The 21,679-nt window shown below is 43.8% G+C and overlaps 2 protein-coding genes across 2 annotated transcripts in view; one reads left to right on the top strand and one right to left on the bottom strand.

Annotated features, from left to right (window-relative positions):
* VPS35L (VPS35 endosomal protein sorting factor like) overlaps positions 1 to 21,679 on the bottom strand; it is an 80,827-nt gene that overhangs the window by 8,498 nt on the left and 50,650 nt on the right. The window contains 7 exon segments of the mRNA XM_081839625.1: positions 397 to 515; positions 6,910 to 7,075; positions 8,227 to 8,366; positions 17,865 to 17,979; positions 18,252 to 18,329; positions 19,154 to 19,252; positions 19,806 to 19,869. Coding sequence (XP_081695751.1) covers positions 397 to 515; positions 6,910 to 7,075; positions 8,227 to 8,366; positions 17,865 to 17,979; positions 18,252 to 18,329; positions 19,154 to 19,252; positions 19,806 to 19,869 — 781 coding nt within the window.
* Positions 1 to 21,679, top strand: part of UMOD (uromodulin) — a 293,482-nt gene that overhangs the window by 245,249 nt on the left and 26,554 nt on the right. The window lies entirely within an intron of this gene.

Below are 21,679 nucleotides of genomic sequence, written 5' to 3'. Positions count from 1 at the left end.
CCTGCAGAAGGAAACCCTGAGACCCCTGAGACCAAACCTCAGCAGGAAATGCTGTGACCATAATAATGGTGTAAGTAAGATATGTTCAGAAGGAAAGGAAGGCGAGTAAAACTGAGGCACAGTTCAAGGCTTTATCAGTGGCCAGCAGCTTAGGAGCAGATTTCAGGCCCAACACAATGCTGGAAGCAAACTACGTAAAGTGTTTGTGCAAATATTTGTTATGTAAACCAAGTTCCCCCAAGCTGGTGTCCTCCAGGTGTTTTGGTCAACAGCTCTAATCTGCTCCGGCCAGCATTGATGATGGGTATTGTAGTCCCACAAAATCTGCAGGGGCACCAGGTTGGGGAAGGCTAGTCTAGACGGGTGTCCCAGAAGAAGAACCTAGTTTGCACCAACCTCATCCTTCCCAAGGTTCTTGAGATGCTCCAGGATCTGGGCTATCAAGGTTTCACACAGCTTGTTGGTTTCTGCCAGGAACTTGGTATCTCCACCATACAGGGTATCGTTGGATTCAACTGAGAAAACAGGTTTAGGAATAAAAACAGGGACATGGGTATTCAAGAACGCCTGACAGAAGACAAAAAAATAAACATTTATTGGTGCCTGAGTTTTATTTTCTTCCTCTTCCGTCCGTTCCGTGTGTGTGTGTGTGTGTGTGTGTGTGTGTGTTTTTAAGATTGTAAACCTGCAGGCATGTACTGTCTCGTTTTAATTGATTGTATGTAAGGCACTCTGGGAGCCATTTGGGCTGAAGCAAGGGGCCTAAATGCTCTAAATATATATATATAAAGTAAGAATACCTACTTTTATTAAAATATTTATGTACCGCCCTCTCGCAAAACATCAGGGCAGTGCACAACAACATGAAGGCGTTACAAAGCAATACAAAAAAATATCTCAGAGCAATTCTGTCTGCCTTTCAGTTTTCCAAGTAACAATGGGTTCTATCCAATGCTAGTCCCACTCAGAGGAGACCCATTAATTCATTAATTTCAGTTGGTCAAAGAATTGTAGAGTTGGGAGGGACCCCAAGGGTCATCTCAGCCAACCCCCTGCAATGCAAGAACTCTCAGTAGGGCTTAGCTGGATACCACCCATTCCCAGAGGGCAGAGCCAGTGCATACATTCATACACCTGAGCTTGAAATTACTCCATCTGTAGAGTAAGCTATGGGCAAAGTAGAGTCTGAGTATCTTGGCACATAGTGAACTACAAATTTGGATGGGCATTCAGAACATCCATGTAGGCATGACCTAGTGTACACTGATGGATCTGTTCTGTAACTTTTGGATGAAAATTGCTAATGACAAGTCTTAATTTGTTTTGACTGTTGGAAACCAAAAAAGTGGGGGGCGGATTTCATGCATACAAAATGCAAATACCCCCAGCAGATTGTACTAAAGTTCTAAGAAGACTCATCTGAAAATTCTGTTTCTGCTGGGAAATACACTAATGAGCCAAGTTTGTCTAATTATTCGGACTGATTAAAGCCTCTAAAGTTTCCCTTCAGAAATATGAAAAAGTTCCTGTTCTTACAGAGTGCTCTTTGATTTTCAAAACAAGAATGCTTTCTCTCACTTTAGTCTTTTCTTTCAAATTAGAACATTGATCACCGTTGACTTTATGGTACATTCAATAATTTGTTTTCAAAGAACGTAACATCTCTAAGACCAATTTTTATTTCACTTACACAAATATTTAAAATGCCAGAAGGGTGTCCAAGAATTTGAAGCTTCTCAAAATAGTTTTCTCTGAAATATGTATACCCTGTTCCCCATGACTAGTGCTCAAAGCAGCATGCAAGATATAAAAATCAGAAAAACAAAAATCAATAAAATTACCCATTCAACAGGGACTAACAAAGCAAGCTAAACATTATTATTATTATTATTATTATTATTATTATTATTATTATTATTATTGAGAGAAAGCAAAACCTTCAGAAGCTGCAGCTTAAAATCAACCACATCAAAACACTATCTAAACACAGAATAAAAGAGCAGTCCCATCACACATAAAAAATTGCAGTGTAAAAACCAAGTGGGTGTGCTGGAGGAATGACAAAACTGAAGAAATGGAAGTGACTCTGTGTCTTCCAGGGCTTTCTAGACATCACCTCTCCTGTGACAGCATCCATCTATTTATTTAGAATACTTACATTCTGCTTTATAAAACCTCAAGAGGTTTTCAAACCAGTTTCTAAAAGATTTATTTGTTATATATTTATACCCCTCCTTTTCCCCTGACTCAAGGCAGCTTATAAATAAAATAAGAGCAGCTAAAAACATAGGAAAAAGCAACAGCAACAATATTTAAAAAGAAGTAAACACACACAATATTTAACAACATACAGTGGTACCTCGGGTTAAGTACTTAATTCATTCCGGAGGTCTGTTCTTAACCTGAAACTGTTCTTAACCTGAAGTACCACTTTAGCTAATGGGGCCTCCCGCTGCCAGTGTGCCGCTGGAGCACGATTTCTGTTCTCATCCTGAAGCAAAGTTCTTAACCTGAAACACTATTTCTGGGTTAGCGGAGTCTGTAACCTGAAGGGTATGTAACCAGAAGCGTATGCAGCCCGAGGTACCACTGTACAAGCACAACAAAAACAGCTTTAAAAAATAGAATTATTTCTATAACATAATCTCATAAATTAACACATCCAACATGGAACACCATTAAAAACAGCTCAGGGCCAGTGGGGAGAACCTCAGACTCAGGGGCCCACTGCGGCCCTCAAAGACCTATCTGGCCCCTGGTTCTCTCCCCACTCATGGGCCCTGCTTTGTATCCAGACTGTTTTTCCTGACTTTGCCTGACTTGAATGCATTCTTGAACTCTGATTGGATGAATGACACAGAGGGGTGTGTGCAAAAACTAGCCTATTGTACACTTTCCCTTCTTCTGCCTTTGACCCCGCCCACCACTAGTACGTGGCCCCAGAAGGCAACGTGGCCCTTTGGCTGAAAAAGGTTCCACACCCATAACAGGAGTAGCCACAACGCTGCCAACCCGGGTTAAAGTAATTCCGAATGCCTCTTTCAGGTAAGTATTTGATTTTACAGAAATACTGGGATCTGCTACACAATCAAGACAGAAATCTTCCAGCATTGGCAGCTTACTGCAGTGGCCTTACCCACACTTCATTTAAGCTATCTGCAAGAACGCTGTGTATTTTTAAAGAACTACTTCATCCACTGCCATGGCAAGAGAGAAAGCAGGACAGAAGCCTTCCTCCTTTCTTTTTCTCTCTCTCTTAGGGAAATGTCATGAGATTAAATGAGCTTGAGCATGCCTGCACTAGTAAGATATTATTATTGAAGTTGGGAATACATGAAGTTCTTTGAACCAAGCGCTCAAGAGTTACTGATGCAAAGCAGCGCTTAATCCCAGGTTTTGCACAAATAAGGTTTGCAACGTGTGGATTAAGTATTTAGGCTCTTTGTGCAGGATCATAATCCAATTGCACACTCAATACTTGCTTAGTAACCGAAAAGGATTTATCAAGCTGTGCTAAAAGGGAAAAACAAGCGCCAAACTGAGGCTGAAAACATGACCCAGAGTGGATCTTCTTTCTATTTTCATGTCACCTTTCTTCCAGAACATTTTATATCACCAGCCTCTGCCAATCTGGCGCCCTCCTGTTTTGGACTACAACTCCCATCAGCCCCAGTCAGCACAGCATAATGTTCAGGCTGATGGGAGTTGTAGTCCAAAATATCTGGAGGGTACCAAGTTAGCAAAAGTTGGTGTGCATAATCCGCCACCCTCACTTTATCTTCACAACCACCCTGTGAGGTAGGTTAGGCTGATAGAGACAGTGATTGGTCTAATGTCATCCTAGTCACACTGTTCTTTAGCTGAACTATGTTGAATCCCTACAAGGCAGGAGAGGGGGCATGATTCAAATAAAGCCCAGTTTGGGCATACTGGAGATGAGGGTTGGATTTGAATTCTTCTCCCACCTATGATTCCCCCCCACTTTTTTTGCTTTGAGCAGCCACTCTTGGCAGAGGTTCCTTCTGGCCACCAACCATTCTGCAATCTGCAGATGAAGGGTGGTATACTAAATGAATGAATGGACGTGGCTTAAGGACTTCAAGGCTTCAGCTTCCCCACCCTGCTCATGCTGTGCATTAAGTCTCTCCTATGTACACACATACTTTGCAGGGACCAAGCAACTCCTGACACACCGGCCTGCTGCCATCACCCTTCTAGCTCTCTTTGCTAGGTGGGAGGGCCAGCTGCAAAAGCCGTGGAAGGTGAAGAGCCTCATCATTTGGGCCAGCGACTGAAGCAGCGGCTGACATTCCTGCCTGCGCATCTTTCTAAAAGCACTGTGATTGCCTAGGAGTCACTATCAACTTCCAGGTCAAAACTGTGTGTGTGTGTACACGTCAACCAATCCCACCTTTCTCGCATGTGCCTTTTTTTTTCTTTTTACTGATTTTGTGTTTACATGTGGACCCCAAGAACCGAACCCCCGCATAAGACGTGAGTTAGCTGTATAAACTTCAAACGTGATACTATCCAATCCGAAATAAAATTGTAAGCTAAATTTTCTTGGTGTTGAAATCAGTTTTAATAAGGGATGTGGCACTACCAGTGTCTGTGGAACTCCCTGCCTATTAACGTTAAGCAGGTGCCCTCGCTGTACTGTTTCAGCTGCCCACTGAAAGCCTTTTCATTTCAGCAGGTCTACCCAGATATAGAAACTGAGTTACCTAGATCCATTTTAGAAGTTTTATTAATTTTATCTTTGTCTCTAATCATAGTGGCTCTACGTATATTTGTTTTTAATTAGACGGTGGGTTTTAGCTCCAATTTTTTTGTATACAGCTTGGAGAGCTTCTTGGATCAAGCAGTTTATTAAATCCTCTAAATAAATACATGCATCTTTCTGCCTTTCACTCTCCTACATATTTCCAAGCTTTTACTACCGCTTCCCTCATGCTGGCTACTAATTGCCTGACAGGTGACTGTACTTAATTATAGAAGGCTGTTGATCCCTTGGCCTGCACTGTGACTTCAGCTTTGAACAGTGCCTTTCCCCAGCGCACACACAGTTGAAAGATACCAAAAAGGAAACTGAAAGCTTTAACTTTTTACTCTTTGGAAATAATGATTCCTCTCTTCTCTCTTTGCCTCTTACTGCCTTCTCCAGAATAATTATTATTATAACAATCATGACCATCATCATTACTATTAGACTTCTTAGTCCCTTGTAACCTGAAGGTCTCCAAACAACTTAAAACACAGTTTTAAATACAAATCTATTGTACCATAAAAAACAACAACCCCATAACAGAATCCTGACTCTTGTCTCTTTGCAGCCCCACCAAACAAAAAGATGGAGCAGGGGGAGGTGGCAGTATAAGATGGATGCAGAGAGGACTTGAAGTCCTGAAATAAGAAACCTCATTTATACAACTCAGGGCAGAGGCTGGATCCAACAGAAGGGGTCTGTGGCTTCTCTTTGTCTCCAGGCCACCTTTCTGTTAACTGCCCAAGTTTAAAGGCAATCTATCCACCACTAGCAAAGCAGGGCAGGCAAAGCAGAGCCCTGGCCTCACCTGTGACTTCATTTACCCCTTTGCCCTCCATTTATCAGTCTGCTGTCAGGCCAAGGCACTTCTGCTTGCACAGCACTGGAAATCAGGCCCTTTCTTCTCTGCCTTCTCCACTCCAACTCCATCCCATACCCTGATCAGGTCTCATCTTGACCATGGGTTGCATGCCAGTCACATAACTTTTATGCTGAAATAGCTCACCTCTTCCATCAGACCAAGCAACACTCCACTCCTTCATTGGCAATCCCATCCTCTCTGCATCCAGAGTAACTCCTCGTGTTTACCTTTTTAAAATTCTCCACAGTCTTTTCCCCCTTATTCCCCTGATATATCAGCATCAGTGATCTTAACCGATCCACCTCTGGAACCTTCAACTGCCTTTACATCTTCTGCTGTCAAGCAACGCCATTCAATCGCCTTTGCTTGTCCATTAAGTCTGTCAGCTCCTAACAGAACACCTTTGCTAGCACCAAATCTGTCTCCTTGAAGCTTTCCTTTTCCCCCTGAAGCCGCTGTTTAAAGCCGGAATGGGGGACCTACGGCCCTCCAGAAGTTGTTGGACTGCAGTTCCAATCACCCGCTTCCTCCATGTATTTACAGTTGCCATATTCATAAACAATTCCATCTTTGTGCATAGGGTTAGTGGTAGAGCACGGGGACATAGGAACCAGCATTGCACTGAGTCAGACCACTGGCTCATCTCACTCAGTATTGCAGACACTGACTGGCAGCAGCTCTCCGGGATTTCAGGAAGGGAGTCCTTCCCAGTCGTACCTGGAGATGCCAGGGATTGAACCTGGGGCCATTTGCATGCAAAGCAGATGCTATACCACTCAGCTATTGTGGTATGAAGTAAGATCTCAGTCTGTGTGGTTCTAAATTAACAGGAAACTACCTTATGTGGAGCCAGACCATGCAGAGCCCAGCACTGTCTCCACTGATTGGCAATGGCTCTCCAGGGTTTCAGATACCTAGCCTTAAATGCAAAAGATTCTGCACATGCTTTGCTCACAGAAGATCTTAGCTTCAATCCCAGGCATCTCCTTTTAAGAGCATTGGAAGTAGCAGAGCTAAGAAAGCCCCTGACTCTGGAGTAGAAATCAGGAGTAAACCCTGAATCATTGGCCAAGCTGGCTAGGGCGGATGGGAATTGTAGTCCAAAACTTCAGGGGCAGGGCACTAGAGTAGATAATACTGGGGGAAATGGACCAAAGGGCTGACTCAGTCGAAGGCAGCTGCATTACTGTACACACAAGCAAGTCAGCATTTGGTACTGTGGCTTGCGGGAGCCTCATAATGAAATTCTGGGGCTCCCAGCATCAAAGCCTCCCTCTCTTACCTTTGTCTACATGGTAGATGTAAGTCTCCTGACTCATTGCTGAGAGAAGATGCACGACATTTGTATAAATCCGGACTTTATCATCACCGTTATCTTCCCAGGTATAGTCCTGGATGACGTTCAGCAGCCCTCGCACAAGAAACAACACGCCTTGCTCGGGGTGGTCCTATGGAAAAAAAACCACACACTTAAGTAAGACCCAGTATAATCAAACAGGATTCCGCACTCCTGCCCCCCCAAAAACACTTCAGCCACCAGCAACATAACATCCTGCTTTGAGAGATTTTGTGCTGGCTCAGCAATGGTTAACCAAGCACTGTCATAAGCAGGTGAAAGGAGACTGAAGAGCTCTTAAGAGAGGCTTAGAAGCGCTCACCTTAACCCAACCGATTTCAGGCAGTTTAGCAGCATGCTGGCTTGTTGTTGTTTTGTTTAACTTTGTTTTCGTGGAAGAGCATCAAGTCATGTGAGAGCCCCCACCTGCATTATGCAGACTGAGGTTTACCTCCTATTTCTAAGGAGCTCAAAAATCATGGAGAAAACGCTGGGAAAGGCAGAAAGCCTTCATGAAATCCGCATGTCTCATTCCTGGCTCTTCCCAATTTGAGCCTTTGAAAAAACCCAAAGCACAAATGTTTTGAAAGAGCCTCGTTTCTGAGAGCAGCGAGTGGGGAGGGGGCGGCTGCACTCATGTCCTGCTTGCAGAGTTTCCAAGAGGCATTAGGTTGACCATTTTGAGAATAGGATGCTAGAGATGGCCTGAACAGTTTTTAGCTGTTCATATGCTCTTAAAGGGTTTAAGGACCGTCAGATGAACCCAGCTGGATGAAACCAAAGGGCTTACCTAGCCCAGTATTCTGCTCCAAAAAAATGCCTTAGGAAAATGCAAAAGCAACAGCCCTCTCCCATTGTTGCTCCCCAGCATAGTGCCTTCAATACTGGAAGATAATATATACCCACCTTGACTAGTAGCCATTGACTAGTCTTTCCACCCACCAGGTGACTGGGTAAAGGCCTTTTTAGTGGCTGCATCCGAATTCACCAATGGTCTGCCTAGAGTCAACCTTAATGTCATTTTGGTGCCAGGAAGAACTTTTTTTAAAAAAGAAAATTAGTTTGTTTTGCCCCCCAATTTGATTTTTCTAATGATTTTACACAGCCCTTATGTGTCTTCTTGTTGATATTTTATTTTATTTTAGAAACCCCCAACTGTTTTTGTCTTGCCTAGCTACATAAGCTGCCCTGATAGTATAACAGCGGGTTAGAAGAATAAGCCTTTCAGCCCTAAAGATTGAGTGGCTCATGCTGGCTACTTACAGGAATGATCAACAGAGTGGAAAAGAAATTGCAGAGGAATTCCAGGAGGAACGTTTCGGAGGACCGCATCTTCCCATCTATGTTGATTGTCTTTGGCACCTCGGGAACAAGGCTTATTGCCGCTTTGAAAAAGGCATCCGCTGCAAAGAAATCACAGCCACTGCTTTATGAGCAAGCAGAACATAGATTTATCGACAGGCCTGTGATTTTAAGTAGACCTGCACACAATCACATGGGCTCAAATCTCTGCTACACTATCCAGCAATCTGCAATTATTCAACAAGCAGCACTTGCAACAAAATATTTCAGGGAACCGTGATCTCCTAACAGGGGTGTTCAGGATTCCAACTCAGTTATGCCTCCCTCCAAAATACTGGTTCTTAAAGACAGGTTAATTTGCGCATTTAGCTTTACACAACAACAGTGGTATTACATTTCCCATGGGCTACTAAGATAAGGAAGTCTATGGAATGCAATCACATCTGCCATTGCTCTGGTGTTACAAAACACACATGCTCAATGACTCTGTATATGACATTTTGTCACCAGAAAAGAAATAATCTGAATAGCATAAGTATCCAGTTCCACGGACAAGAATACTCTTGGCTTTCTAAAGTTACTTCATATTACATGGGATGAATCTCCAGATCTTTTCTTAATTTAGCTTTCACTAGTTCGCCTGCTTAAATCTATCCCAGCCTGGGTAAAAAAACAATCCCAACACTTATAAAAAAAAAACAGTAGCAAACTCCTCAGCCCCCACCAAAAACATTAAACCCAGACACCGACATCAGAATAAATGCATTAAAAGGTCTGCATCATACAAGTAATACAACGTGATTAGTCTTTTGAAGGCTAAAACAAGCAGACTTGTGAGTATAGTGTCATACCTCCTCAAGTGAGAGATCATAGCCTAGGATATATTTTTATTGAATACCACACATTGGAATGGCATACAGAAAAACAAGAAAGCTGAAATTCGCCAACACTGTAAAGTGCAGTCAACCTACATCTTGTGAGCAAACAATCTTATTTATATTCCAAACATATTCAGAGACATTTAAATAATGATACTTCCTCAAGGAACACACACAAACAGAGAGAGAGAAAGTCTCAAAATATCACCAGCAATGCAAAAAATATTCAGTCAATTGTTATGCCTTTTAACACAGAAACATAGCTGTCCTTCGTGTCCTATTAAGTCACATAGAGAAAAGCCCAGACAACTATTCCCTGCTTTTGGGGAGGGCAGAGAAGAGCAAAAAGGAACTGCTTCAGCCAGGAACTCTCAGCTTTAATTCAAATAAATTGCTTTTTGAGTCTTCTCAGGGCTACAGAAAATGCAGTGTTGTATCCAACTTAGTGCTACTCAGACGAGACCCACTGAAAGTAATATGCCTAAATTAGTCACAAGGTTGTATTCAACGCTACCTCTAAAATGAAAGGACTTGGCTAACGTAAGTTCATTGCTTTCAATGGGTCAGAGTAGACCTTAGTTGGATGCAGCCCACCGGAAAATGGCTTAGCTGGTGGTCCTTACTCCAGAAAAGATGGGTTTCTGTTTACACTGATCCCAACGCAAACTGTAGGGAGGAAAACCCAGCGGGGAAAGGAGCCAATCCACTTAACACTCAGCAACATTACTTTATGGGCAGGGGGGAAAACCCCTCTCCCTCCCTCTCTCTCACAGCAATTTGCTTTCTGTGCAACTGTCCTTTCATCATAAGAAAGCCCTGTCACCAACAAGAGAACCAGGACACTTGTCTTACACAGCCAAGCCACCCAGGACTACTCGCAGTTGCACTCGTAGGTTTGGGTCAAGGCAATTTGCTTCGAGTCCCTAAGGAAAGTGGACTGGCGTTCACCTTCCCATGAAGCCGACCATTTAACCACCTGCCTGCGCTGCATGGCCAAATTCTCCTCCGTGCTCACAGGGCGACAGCGAGAATTCAACCCCAGGTCAGCTGAATTGTCACCTTAGCAGAGAGGCGGCAGCCAGAACAAAGCTTGAACACAGCCGCAATTACTTCTGCCTCCTGAGGGTATCATTCAAAAACAGACTTGAAGAGCCATCGCTCTGAACTACCAACCATGACACAGAGAGGCATATCCTGAGGCAACATGCTTGGCTAGGAAGGCATTTAATGTATATTTAAAGGCTGGTTTTCCCAGGACTCAAAATGGCGTACAGTATGTAAGATGTGGCTGGATTCCAACTCTCGTTCCTCCATTCATTTACTGCCTTTTTCTCCCGCCTTTTTCTCCAAGGAGTTCCAAGGTGGCAAACACGGTTCTCCAGCTCCTCGTTTAATCCCCACCCTGTGAGGTAGGTTGGAGACTGGTCCAAGGTCACTCGAAGTGAACTTCATGGCTGAGTGGGGATTTGAACCCCAGCCTCTCATGTCCTAGCCTGCCACTCTAACCACTGCACCACACTTCTTCCCCAGTCGGAAGGTCAAAATCAGCACTCTGAATTGATAGTTGGATTTGCTCACACATCTCACCAGGCAGCGCTACTTAGCACCCTTCTTAGGATATTGTCAGTATCTGCAGAACCACGAAGGAACTGGCTGCCTGTCTTTTATTTTTATTTTTTTGACAGACGACCGTCTTTACGACAACATGAAAACACACAAAGGAGAAGCTGGTGGAAAGCGAAGGGAGGGGATGACGGCGGCCGGGTAACTCTGCCTCCACAGCCCCACCTTTTGAGGGAAAGCTACTAATTTAAACCCAGCGCCATTTACAGTCCGCTTAAAGCGGCTCCTTGCAAATATAGTCCCTTTACCTAACCTTGAAATATGGCGAGATAAATTTGAAATACGCAGCTCCTTATATAGGCTGTCCATTAAGCCCCCCTTTCCTGAGGCAAGCTGGCACTGCGTTTGATGGGGGTGGGGAGGTGAGCGTTCGCGGCAATAAATTGCCCATGATGCTTTCCTAGGCCTCAATTAATAGCTTGTGCACTGCACCGTATGCAAGCTACTTTACGCTCCGCTAAATTTCCCATTCTTCCCCGGCAAGCAGTGGATCTTCCTTCGTTCTGGCTGACCACTGGGCTATAAATCCTTCCATGGAGGCCTGCGCTATTTCCGCGTGTGACCTTCAGACAAGAAAAATTAATGCCCTGTTCTAACGGGGCCCAACTGTGCCTGGCTGCAGGGGAAATCACGCCTCGAATGTTTCCTTGCAAAGGCAGGGTTTCCCAAAGGCCTGCTACACGCCTGCTCTTGGAAAGCTCCACATGGGCTCGAAGGATTGGGACCATGCTCCCCACACCTCTCTCCATTTTTCCTGTTCTCCTTTATTGCATTTATATCCCGCCTTTTTCTTCACGGAGCTCAAGTCCCGTCCCTCCCATTTAATCCCTACAACCCTGTGAGGTAGGTTAGGCTGAGAGGCAGTGACTGGCCCACAAGGTCACCCTGTGAGCTTAATGGTGGAGTGAGGATTCAAACTCTGGTCTCCCAGGTCCTACTCCAACACTCTAACCACTGCACCACACTGCCTCTTTTGCATAAGACCCTTTTTAAAACCAGCTTCTGGGGCAATTCTGGAGGCTATAAGGTATCTGTAGTCATACCAGGTTTCCTAAAAAAGTTCAGAGTGGCGTGCACAGCTCCCCGCCCCCCATTTTATCCTCAAAATAGCCCTATCAGGTAGATTAGAGAGAAGTAAGCTAGGTCAGTGTTTCTCAAACCTGGGTCTCCAGACGTTGTTGGACTACAACTCCCACCATCCCTGACCACTGGTCTTGATAGCTAAGGATGATGGGAATTGTAGTCCAACAACAGCTGGAGACTCAGGTTTGAGAAACATTGGGCTAGGTGATACATAATTAAGAAATCATGGTTTCCCAATGCGTGGACAAGGCATAAATAGCCCTGGGCCCATGCACGCCCCCCTCCTTTTTCATAGCCTCAAGGAGGAAATCAGAAGTCTCAGCTTCTGTTTTTAAAATGAACCACAGTTTCTCGGTATGTTTGAACTGCAGCAACTATGGTTTTCTTTTAACTTTAGAGAGAACAAGCCAAGATCAAACCACAGCTATCCACAAGTGCAATGAAAGCCATTCAGTTCCAAATGGGTCAGAGACTAGATTGAAGGATCTAATCAAATCTGGGGTGGGGGAGAAGAAGAGGCCGTTGCAGTTTCTGCTAATGCCCCCTTTTCTTGGAATTGGAAAATATGCAGTACTAAAGCAGCAAATATAACAAGATGATGAAAAACATCAGGATTGAGGATTCTTCGTCCTCATTTCCGGATGGCCCAGAAAAGTAGGCCAGCAGAAACACAAATATTTCATCTTGCTGTGCTATCAGATAAGGGTGGGGGCAGCTAGGAATATTAGATCAGCTATAGCTCTGTGTACTTTTGAACTCTGAATCCAGATTCGGTCAGCGCAGTTGAGCAAAACAAATCCCACCCCAATTTCCATTTTTATCTGTCCCTCGGTGAAATTAGTCATCCAAGTTAGTTGGATACCTCTGGCCATGTGGCATATTATGCTTCGAGCCAAGCAAAGTTTTAACAGCTCAGAAAAGCATTATGTTAGGACAAACCTACACTGTTTCACAATCATGTGCCTCAAGTGAATGCTATAAAGAGAAGTAGAATTAACAAATCTCCGTGCATTTTGCCCTCAGAGAGATTGCTAGCTTGGCCCAGCACATTACCTATGACAGGAAACATGTCTGGTGAGGATTTATCATTACTCTGCAAAGTTACACTAAGTCCAAAACTGTGGTTCATGGACCACAGTGATCCGCAAGATCCATTCAGGTGACCTGCAGCACGTCCACATTAAATATTCACATTGATTTTTAATTGCATTGCTGTTGCTTCTTTTCTTTCTTGTATTGTATTGTAACCTGAATTTTACAAAATGCAAATTATAATACAATAAAACACAATATAGGAAATAAAAGCAATAAAATCACACAGCATCTAGCACAGTGCTTTACATTTGCTGTAGCAGGCAGAAGGGGCCATTAAGGGCTCCACCAAGAACCACCAGCAAATTCAAGTGACTCGTGGGGGAAACAGTTCGGGAGCCACTGCACAAAGAGATCCAGTTCAGTGTGCAGGGTCATGTATATATAGTGTGATCCTACACACGTCGTCTCAAGTAATAGTGCCACTGTATTCTGCTCTGGTCAGACCTCACCTGGAGTACTGTGTCCAGTTCTGGGCACCACAGTTCAAGAAGGACACTGACAAACTGGAACGTGTCCAGAGGAGGGCAACCAAAATGGTCAAAGGCCTGGAAACGATGCCTTATGAGGAACGGCTAAGGGAGCTGGGCATGTTTAGCCTGGAGAAGAGGAGGTTAAGGGGTGATATGATAGCCATGTTCAAATATATAAAAGGATGTCACATAGAGGAGGGAGAAAGGTTGTTTTCTGCTGCTCCAGAGAAGCGGACACGGAGCAATGGATCCAAACTACAAGAAAGACACCTAAACATTAGGAAGAACTTCCTGACAGTAAGAGCTGTTCGACAGTGGAATTTGCTGCCAAGGAGTGTGGTGGAGTCTCCTTCTTTGGAGGTCTTTAAGCAGAGGCTTGACAACCATATGTCAGGAGTGCTCTGATGGTGTTTCCTGCTTGGCAGGGGGTTGGACTCGATGGCCCTTGTGGTCTCTTCCAACTCTATGATTCTATGATTCTATTCTATGATTCTATGAACTTAAAGTTCAGTTGAGTCCCATTTGCTGCTGAAACCATCCAAGCCAGTAGGTAGCATTCTTTTCCATAGATCCCTTCCATCCAGAACACTGCCTAGTCCACAGCCCACTTAACTTTTAGCAAGGCTGCTTTGTCATATGACTTTAGGACAAATTGCTGTACCCAGTACTGAAGAATCCAACTTTTTAGCTATGATACAGTTTGCATTCAACTGGCTGGCAAGGACTGCCTAGAAAAGCAAATACTCGGTTGAAATATAGGGCCAGTCTCTCTCTCTCTCTCTCTCTCTCTCTCTCTCTCTCTCTCTCTCTCACACACACACACACACACACACACACACACGATAAATAAAGTCAAAGCATCAGTCAATGATGACTGAAATTACTTGCATAATATTTTTAGAGTAACCGTCTCGTGTGTTAATCTAGTTAGCAAAAAACTAACTGCAGATCCACAAAAAATTGAAGTATGGAAGATTTTTAGTACCATGTGCAAGAGCACCTAGGACCAGTGTTAACACTGATAGTGAAAGGAGACAGTAAGGCAAATGGGAGGTAACACAGAAGCAGTGGGCACATTTCAGACTTCCAATCCAATTTCAAGACCCTGAATTCTTTTTTTAATGAAGTGGGTGGCAATTCCACACACAAGCCAAGGTGTACCTTCAGTAGAATTTCAGGCATCCATTGAAGCCTTTGGGAAAAGGCCGGTTAGAACAGGAAGGGCTACAGCTCAGTGGTAGGGCATCTGCCTTGCATACCGAAGGTTCCAGGTTCAATCCCCAGCATCTCCAGGTAAGGCTGAGAGGGACACCTACCCCAAACCCTGGAGAGCAGCTGCCAGTCAGTGTAGACAATACCAAGCTAGATGGGCCATTGGTCTGACTCAAGCAGCTTCCTATGTTCCTTACTTTGAACAAGCAAATGCACCCACTAATTATCCAGCAGGGTGAAACAATAGCGAATGAGCTAATAACCATAGCAGAGGAATGGAAAATGACTTCACACTGTGGTCTCTGCTTGGTTTGTCTACAAACAAGCCAAACAAACAGAAAGTGCACTGCACTGACTTTGCAGCTCTATTGTTTTCGCAACTTGCTCGGATGGAACAGTCAGCTTTGCTCTAAATCCCCAATGAGGCACACGGCATCACGCCTAAACAAAGAAATAAAAACCAGTAGCCTTGCGGTGAAAGCCTTAGTCAGCATCTGATGTCAGCATGTTTGCATTTACAGCTGGAACTTACTAGCACATGTGCAATTCTGGCAACTTTTGTCATCTCCGGAAAGGGGCAAGATTTAACTTGCTTGAACTTGCACATGTCTGAAGCCATGCCGATCAGAAAGAACATGTCATACATGCACAGATTCTTCTATGCTCCACTCCCCGCACCCCCAAAACAACCTATGGTCAAACTGTCATAAACATACAATCCTACAAGCCTATCCTGCCTTAGAAAACACAGGTAATGATCAAAATGGCAAACATATGTAACTGGCTCTTCGCTAATCACATGAACGACCAAATAACTTATCATGAAGCTGCCTTGCCCTGTTTTATTATTCCGCATTTATTTAGAGCTTATTTACCCTGCTCCTCAGCCAAAAAGGCTCCCAGGATGTCATGTACAATCAGAACAAGACAGTACCTTCCTGCAAACGTAAAAAACCCCAATGCACAAGCGGAAGGAGCAGGGAGGGAAGAAGGAAATAAAATTCAAACTCAATTTCTAAACAGTTGTTCCCATAATGACCAGCTGGCAGGAGAGGCCTGGTAGAGCTGCCCCTCCAGCAAAACTGATGAAATGAGCCTTGTTTGCTATCTCTTCCACCGAAGTAACTCTGCTGGAATGGCTGCCCCCAGATGGCAGCTGAGGGAGAGGAGGCCTCACGCAGCCGGCCTGTCACACCAGAGCTGATGGAGGGAGGTCTGTGTTTCACCTGTTTAAACCAAAGGTCCACTGAACACAATGCCTACACTGAGTGGGAGCAACACACAGCGTAGAGTCTATGAATCTAGGACAGAGATGGGGGATCTGTGGCCTTCCTGTTGTTGCTAAGACTACAGCTCCCATCCACGCTGACCCCTGACCACGCTGGTTAGGGCTGATGAGAGTTGTAGGACAGGTGGAAATCCCCATCCCTGTTATAGTAACATAGGCTGCAGATTTATTCCAAGTCACACCAATGGTCTGCCTGTCAGGAGTACAGCTTACACTCGAGTAGGACCCTGGCAGAGACACATGCCGGACTGGAATGTTCCCTCCCTCCTGATTGATCGTTTGGGAGCTTCAGAAACTTTCTTCAGCCCGAACATCACAGCAACCGATGCCAACTGACACCGGCACACTTAGGGATCCACAGTGTTTGCACAACTTTGCATGACAGACCTCAGCAACTCAGCATTTTGGCTAATCTACTTTATTTACATACAAACACACACAGAGCATTGCAACATGGCTCCTTCTCTCTGTAGCACCAGACAGCAAAGAGGAAAAGGAACAAAGGACAATTGTCCCACTTCACAGAACACAGTAACATAAACATCCTGTCTCTGTCACTTCCCACTCAGTCAATACACCACCAGGTGATAGACAAAAATCCCATGACTGCAATCACGGAGGAGGAATTCTAACACTACCTAGTTCAACACTATCTGCACATTGAGCAGTGGCTCTCCAGAATTTCTAAGAAGAGTCTTGCCCAACCACACCAAGAGATGCTGGGGACTGAATCTGAGGGCTCTGGCATGCAAACTACCCACTGAGCTACAGCCCTTCCCTACACCATGTTGTAAGCTCATTCTGAGAAGGGACTAACCCCTTTATACATCTTTCAACCATCACAACCCTACAACAGGAAGAACAGCCCAGAGGGCAAATGTTCAGGACATCATCTTCTCGACTGTAAAAACGGCAACAACAAGAAGCCTCGTTCTGCTGGAAAAAGGGTGTCACACACTCTTGCCTTTTCGAGAATCCTCCCCAAACCAGGCTGTATTGCTCTCCACTCAAAATGCATTTATAGGGATTCCTTGTGATATAACTTTTGCTACATAAACCATGACACTGACACCTGAAGGGATGTTTGGACTGCATCCAAGGCATTAGTTATGCATTGTTTCTAAAGCCTGAAGATGTTTAACCAAATACATCTAGCACAAAGGAAGAGCTTCCACCAAAACGAACTCCTTTTGGAAAAGAAGGGTTGAAATGTTTTATGGGACTAAACATGTAGCAGTTAAAGACTTTTCTCTTTTCTTTTTTTTTTACAGGCAGAGGAAGGTTTTGTTCTGAAGGAACAAAAACAGTCTCATTGTTAAGCAAATTAGCACGTGAGCATTAACGTCCTTACCACTTGCCAAAAATAATGCTAGAATTCTTAAAACATGTCACACGTTTGTATGCTCTGCTTGTTTTATGTCTTGCCTAAAAGCAAAATCCAGGCTCTGAGTAGTGTTATTTAATCATAGGTTCAGTAGCACTTTTAAGTAAAATGTGTGCATTCCTTAGATCTTAGAATTCCAAGCTCTTATCGTGCCATGCCTACACTCTTTCCTACACGATTTCTTTTTTTTACTAGCTGAATACTTTCCCTTAGCATGGAACACGGGAACATAGGAAACTGCCTTATACTAAATCAGACCATTGGTGCAACCAGCTCAGTCTTGTTCTAGAGTCTAAACTGACTGGCAACTGCCAGGGCTTCAGATGGGGGACAGTCCCAGCTGTACCTGAGATTCCAGGGGACTGAACCTGGGACCTTCTGCAATGAAGGGGGGTGCTGTGGCCCTTCTCCAAAGCATATTTGTTCTGTGCAAAGGAGCCATGACAAGCAAAGGAACCAGCTCCTTCCCAACAGAAGCAATCCTCATGTATTCCCACTGTAGCTAGAAAGACTGCTTCCTAAAATAATAACTTGTTTTACAAATGAAGAAAGATCATGAGGCTTACCTTGCGAAAGGCACTGGTTTGCCAAAGCAATCTGTCCAGAGTGCAGGTACAGATTGAGACGAGAAAATATGCTTGTCAAAGATGGAATTGTAATGAAGCAGAAGGCAACGCAAGCCTTAAAAAAAAAAGGTAAGAAAAGTTTTCAAAGACTATTCTGAACATGTCTTAAATCAGAGGTTTGGGGAATCGTGGCCCTCCAGATGTTGCTGGGTGCCAAATGCCATCACCCCCACTTAAAATGACTAAAGTGTACTTAGAAATAGTGCGAGCATAAGTACAACCAGCCCACCCCCCGTGCTAAACCATGGTTTAGCGCTCTGGCCAATACAGACCATAGTTCAGGCAGAAAAAGTAAGGATGAAGAATTCCTTCAGTTTTCACACCTACCCTGACAAATGCAGCCGTTTTTCTGGAATGATTCCCTTTCATCACTTTTCGCGTTTCCATCGCCAGCTGGTTCACACTCTGTTTTTAAAAGATTATGTTACCTACAGAAGCAACTCTGCAACTCAAACAATTCAAGGATTTATCCAGCAGAAGTCAATGGAACTAAATAAATAACAAATATTCTTGTTTAACTGATATGAAATACAAGCTTCGGGGAAAATGAAAGAGCATACAGCTATAATGATGTGCAAGGAGGGGTGTGCATACTATGTGCAAAAACAAGACCAAAACCCCACATGAAGATAACCAAAATTTGCCTGAGTTCAAGGGTACATTCCATTCAGGTGAAAACACTTCCAGAGCAAAGCAGGGCCAGTGAAGGAATGTTGCCTGGGGAGAAGAGGTGTGAGCTGGGAAGGGTTACAAGGGTCAGAAAAAAATGGCTGGGGGAGTGTGCTTTCAGCCCCTGAAATTGAAGTCCTCCACCCATGACTTAGGGACAAGAATGCCACCTTTAAAAATTCAAAACTAGTTGCTGTGCTAGTTTAGTGCCCAGGAGCAATCAGTTTAGACTGAGGAAAAGTATATTTCAAATACTGTTTTTCCTATATGAAAGCAGGAAAGAGGAACACTGAAAATGAAGGAGGCAATTCAGAATATTCCCCACTAATGAGCTATCGGCTCATATGACTTTGTGCTTTTCAATTTGCAGGATGAATTCACCAGCAACATGCCAAATATCAATATAAAACATGATGTACGAATGCAAATTCTCTGCTGTTAAAATGCCAACAAAATTGACCTTGCTCTGTAATGAAATGCAAGGAATGACAGAATGCAGCAGGAAAAAATAGCTCACACAGCTCCTGAAGTCCTATTTCAACTTAAGGAAGTATGCTCACATGAATCAGCTGGACGAGAACAGGTTCCAAATTGCAAAACATTGATCTGGCTTCAACATAAAAACTCAGCTGCTGCTCAAAGTCACGGCCAAATGAAACCTGGATTTAAAAGATTCACAAAGTCATTTCTTATACAGGACTCTGGCATCCAGTTACCCATTCCTTTCCATCTCATTTGATGCAGTGCAGCGCTAACTCTTTCATGCAGTATTTACCAAGCAATGTGGTTCATATCACATCTTTTTTTTCTTTCACTTCGTTTGACAGAACCTTTAGGAACACACAACTCTCTGATGCAATGGGGGCAAAACAGCAGCCACACTGCATCAGAGCAAGAGGTCTATGTCACTCAGCACACACACACCCCGCCCCCCAGTGTAAAGCCAGATGCTGCTGTGAAATTCACAAGCATAATTACAAAGGCAAGCCCTGCTGTGCATCTTCTAGCATCCTGAGGTATACTGCATCTGGCCATGGAAGGTTTAATTTAGGTGTCATAATTAAAAGCTAAGGGCCAAACTACACATTACATCAGATATACTGTGCTTTCTTGTAAGCACACACACACACTGCCAAAGCCAAAAACTAGCAGCCAGTTAAAAGCACAATTAAAATGCAGATTAAAACACTGACCAGCCCAGCAGATACTCACCATTCTCAAAAATCCATTTATCAAAGAGGCTAGCATTCGTTTTTCGTCTTCTAGTGTCAGCGCACTACAAAAAAGCATCAATATTTAAGAAACCCATCAAAAATAAATTGGTGCTACATTATTATTATTATTATTATTCATTTCCTTTCTATACCGCTTTATATTTTTAAGAAAAAACTCAAATCGGTTTATAGCATAAACGCGAGAAATGAGCCCTGTTGAATTCAGTGTGGCTTACCCCAGGGTAGGGATGGGGGAGGAATCTGAACAACTCTCATTTCAAAGCAGATTCACCCGAGCTGATCTGGATGGATCATGGCCTGGGGAGAATCCCGAGGACCAAACAAAAGAGGCTGGGAGGGGCACTTTTAACTTCCTGGCTTGAGGTTTCCGACCCCTGAACTACAGCATGCCAAAAGATGTCTGTAGAACAGAAAAGTCACACAAGCAATGTTTGGAACGCCCCAGTCCTCAAACTCCTGCTTCACTTGACTTGCAGTCAAGATGGTGTCTTTCTACCTTGCTACCAAGTCCCATTTATCACAGGCAAATAGGAAACTGCTCTATACCATTGGGTTTCTCTAGCTTCGTATGGCCAACGCTAAGTTGGCAATGGCTCCCCAAACTTTCAAACAGGAGGTTTTTCCTATCCCTACCCAGAGATGCCTAGAATGAAACATGGGACCTTTTCCATGTCATGAATGTGTTCCACACACACACACACACAGAGAGAGAGAGAGAGAGAGAGAGAGAGAGAGAGAGAGAACATGATAACAAGAAGAAGTGTAATACTTGTGCAGATCATGAACCAAAATGAGATCAGCAAGTGCAGCAAATTGTGCAACTCTCAGTGATTTGCAAACTATGCTTTTACTTCTTTATAAATTTCACTGCATTGTGAACCAGGGCAAGTGGGAATAAATCTCTAGAATTCTAAAGTTGGAAGGGATCACAAGTGCCATCGAGTCCAACCCTCTGCAATGCAGGAATCTTTTGTCCAATGTGGGGCTCGAGACCACCACCCTAAGATTAAGAGTTTGCCAGCTAAGCTATCCAACATCTACTGTGGGACAAAACTGTTTTGGAAAATAGTTTGAATCCACCCTGTAACAGTGAGCAGTCACTGTTTGCAAATTACCAATTCCAAAATTAATTTAGGATAGGGCCATAGAACACAGCAAGGGTAAACATCTGCACTACAAAAGTAGCGCATCATGGTGTGATACACTGGGCGAAAACAATAGCCATAAACTGCTGGGATATTGGCAGGGGGTAGGGGGTAGGAAATTCAGTTTCACATCATAAGCATTTAATTTGGTTACCAAATGGGGAGGTAATAAAACCATACACATTCAGATGAAAACGAACCACGCTTAATTACAATTAAGTAATCCAGTTTAATCCTGGGCATGCTAGTCCCTGGTGTACCATTTTGCAATTCTCCTAGTGCAGACACCAGATGGGAACAGAGTAATTGCTCTGGAATACAAATTCAATTGGAAGGGAAGAGTGAACCTTCACCATGATTAGCTCATTAGGGTTCCGCCATCCAATACAGGCATAACAAGAAACTGATGGATGGTTTGGAAGATGCATGGAAGGGAGCACTGGGTCCCCAATAAAAATTGCTAATTTAAAAACATGACCGCAAAGCAGCTGTTTAAATGACCCACACAGTGCTTTAGCTTGAGTAGAGCCCAAGCAGGAAAATGGCATTATCTAGTTCAACTTTTTAATCTAAAACACACTTTAACATTTGGAACTGCAATGGAAATGTTACCAGCACCTCTGTAAGGCAAGTCTGTATTGTCACTTCATATAGTAGACAGAGGGACTGAAGCTGGCTACCGTGAAAATAGGATGCTGGACTAAAT

The sequence above is a fragment of the Podarcis erhardii genome (genome assembly GCF_964252035.2).
Source record: "Podarcis erhardii genome assembly, chromosome: 14".
Classification (NCBI taxonomy): domain Eukaryota; kingdom Metazoa; phylum Chordata; class Lepidosauria; order Squamata; family Lacertidae; genus Podarcis; species Podarcis erhardii.
This window is presented reverse-complemented; position numbering and strand designations above follow the sequence as displayed.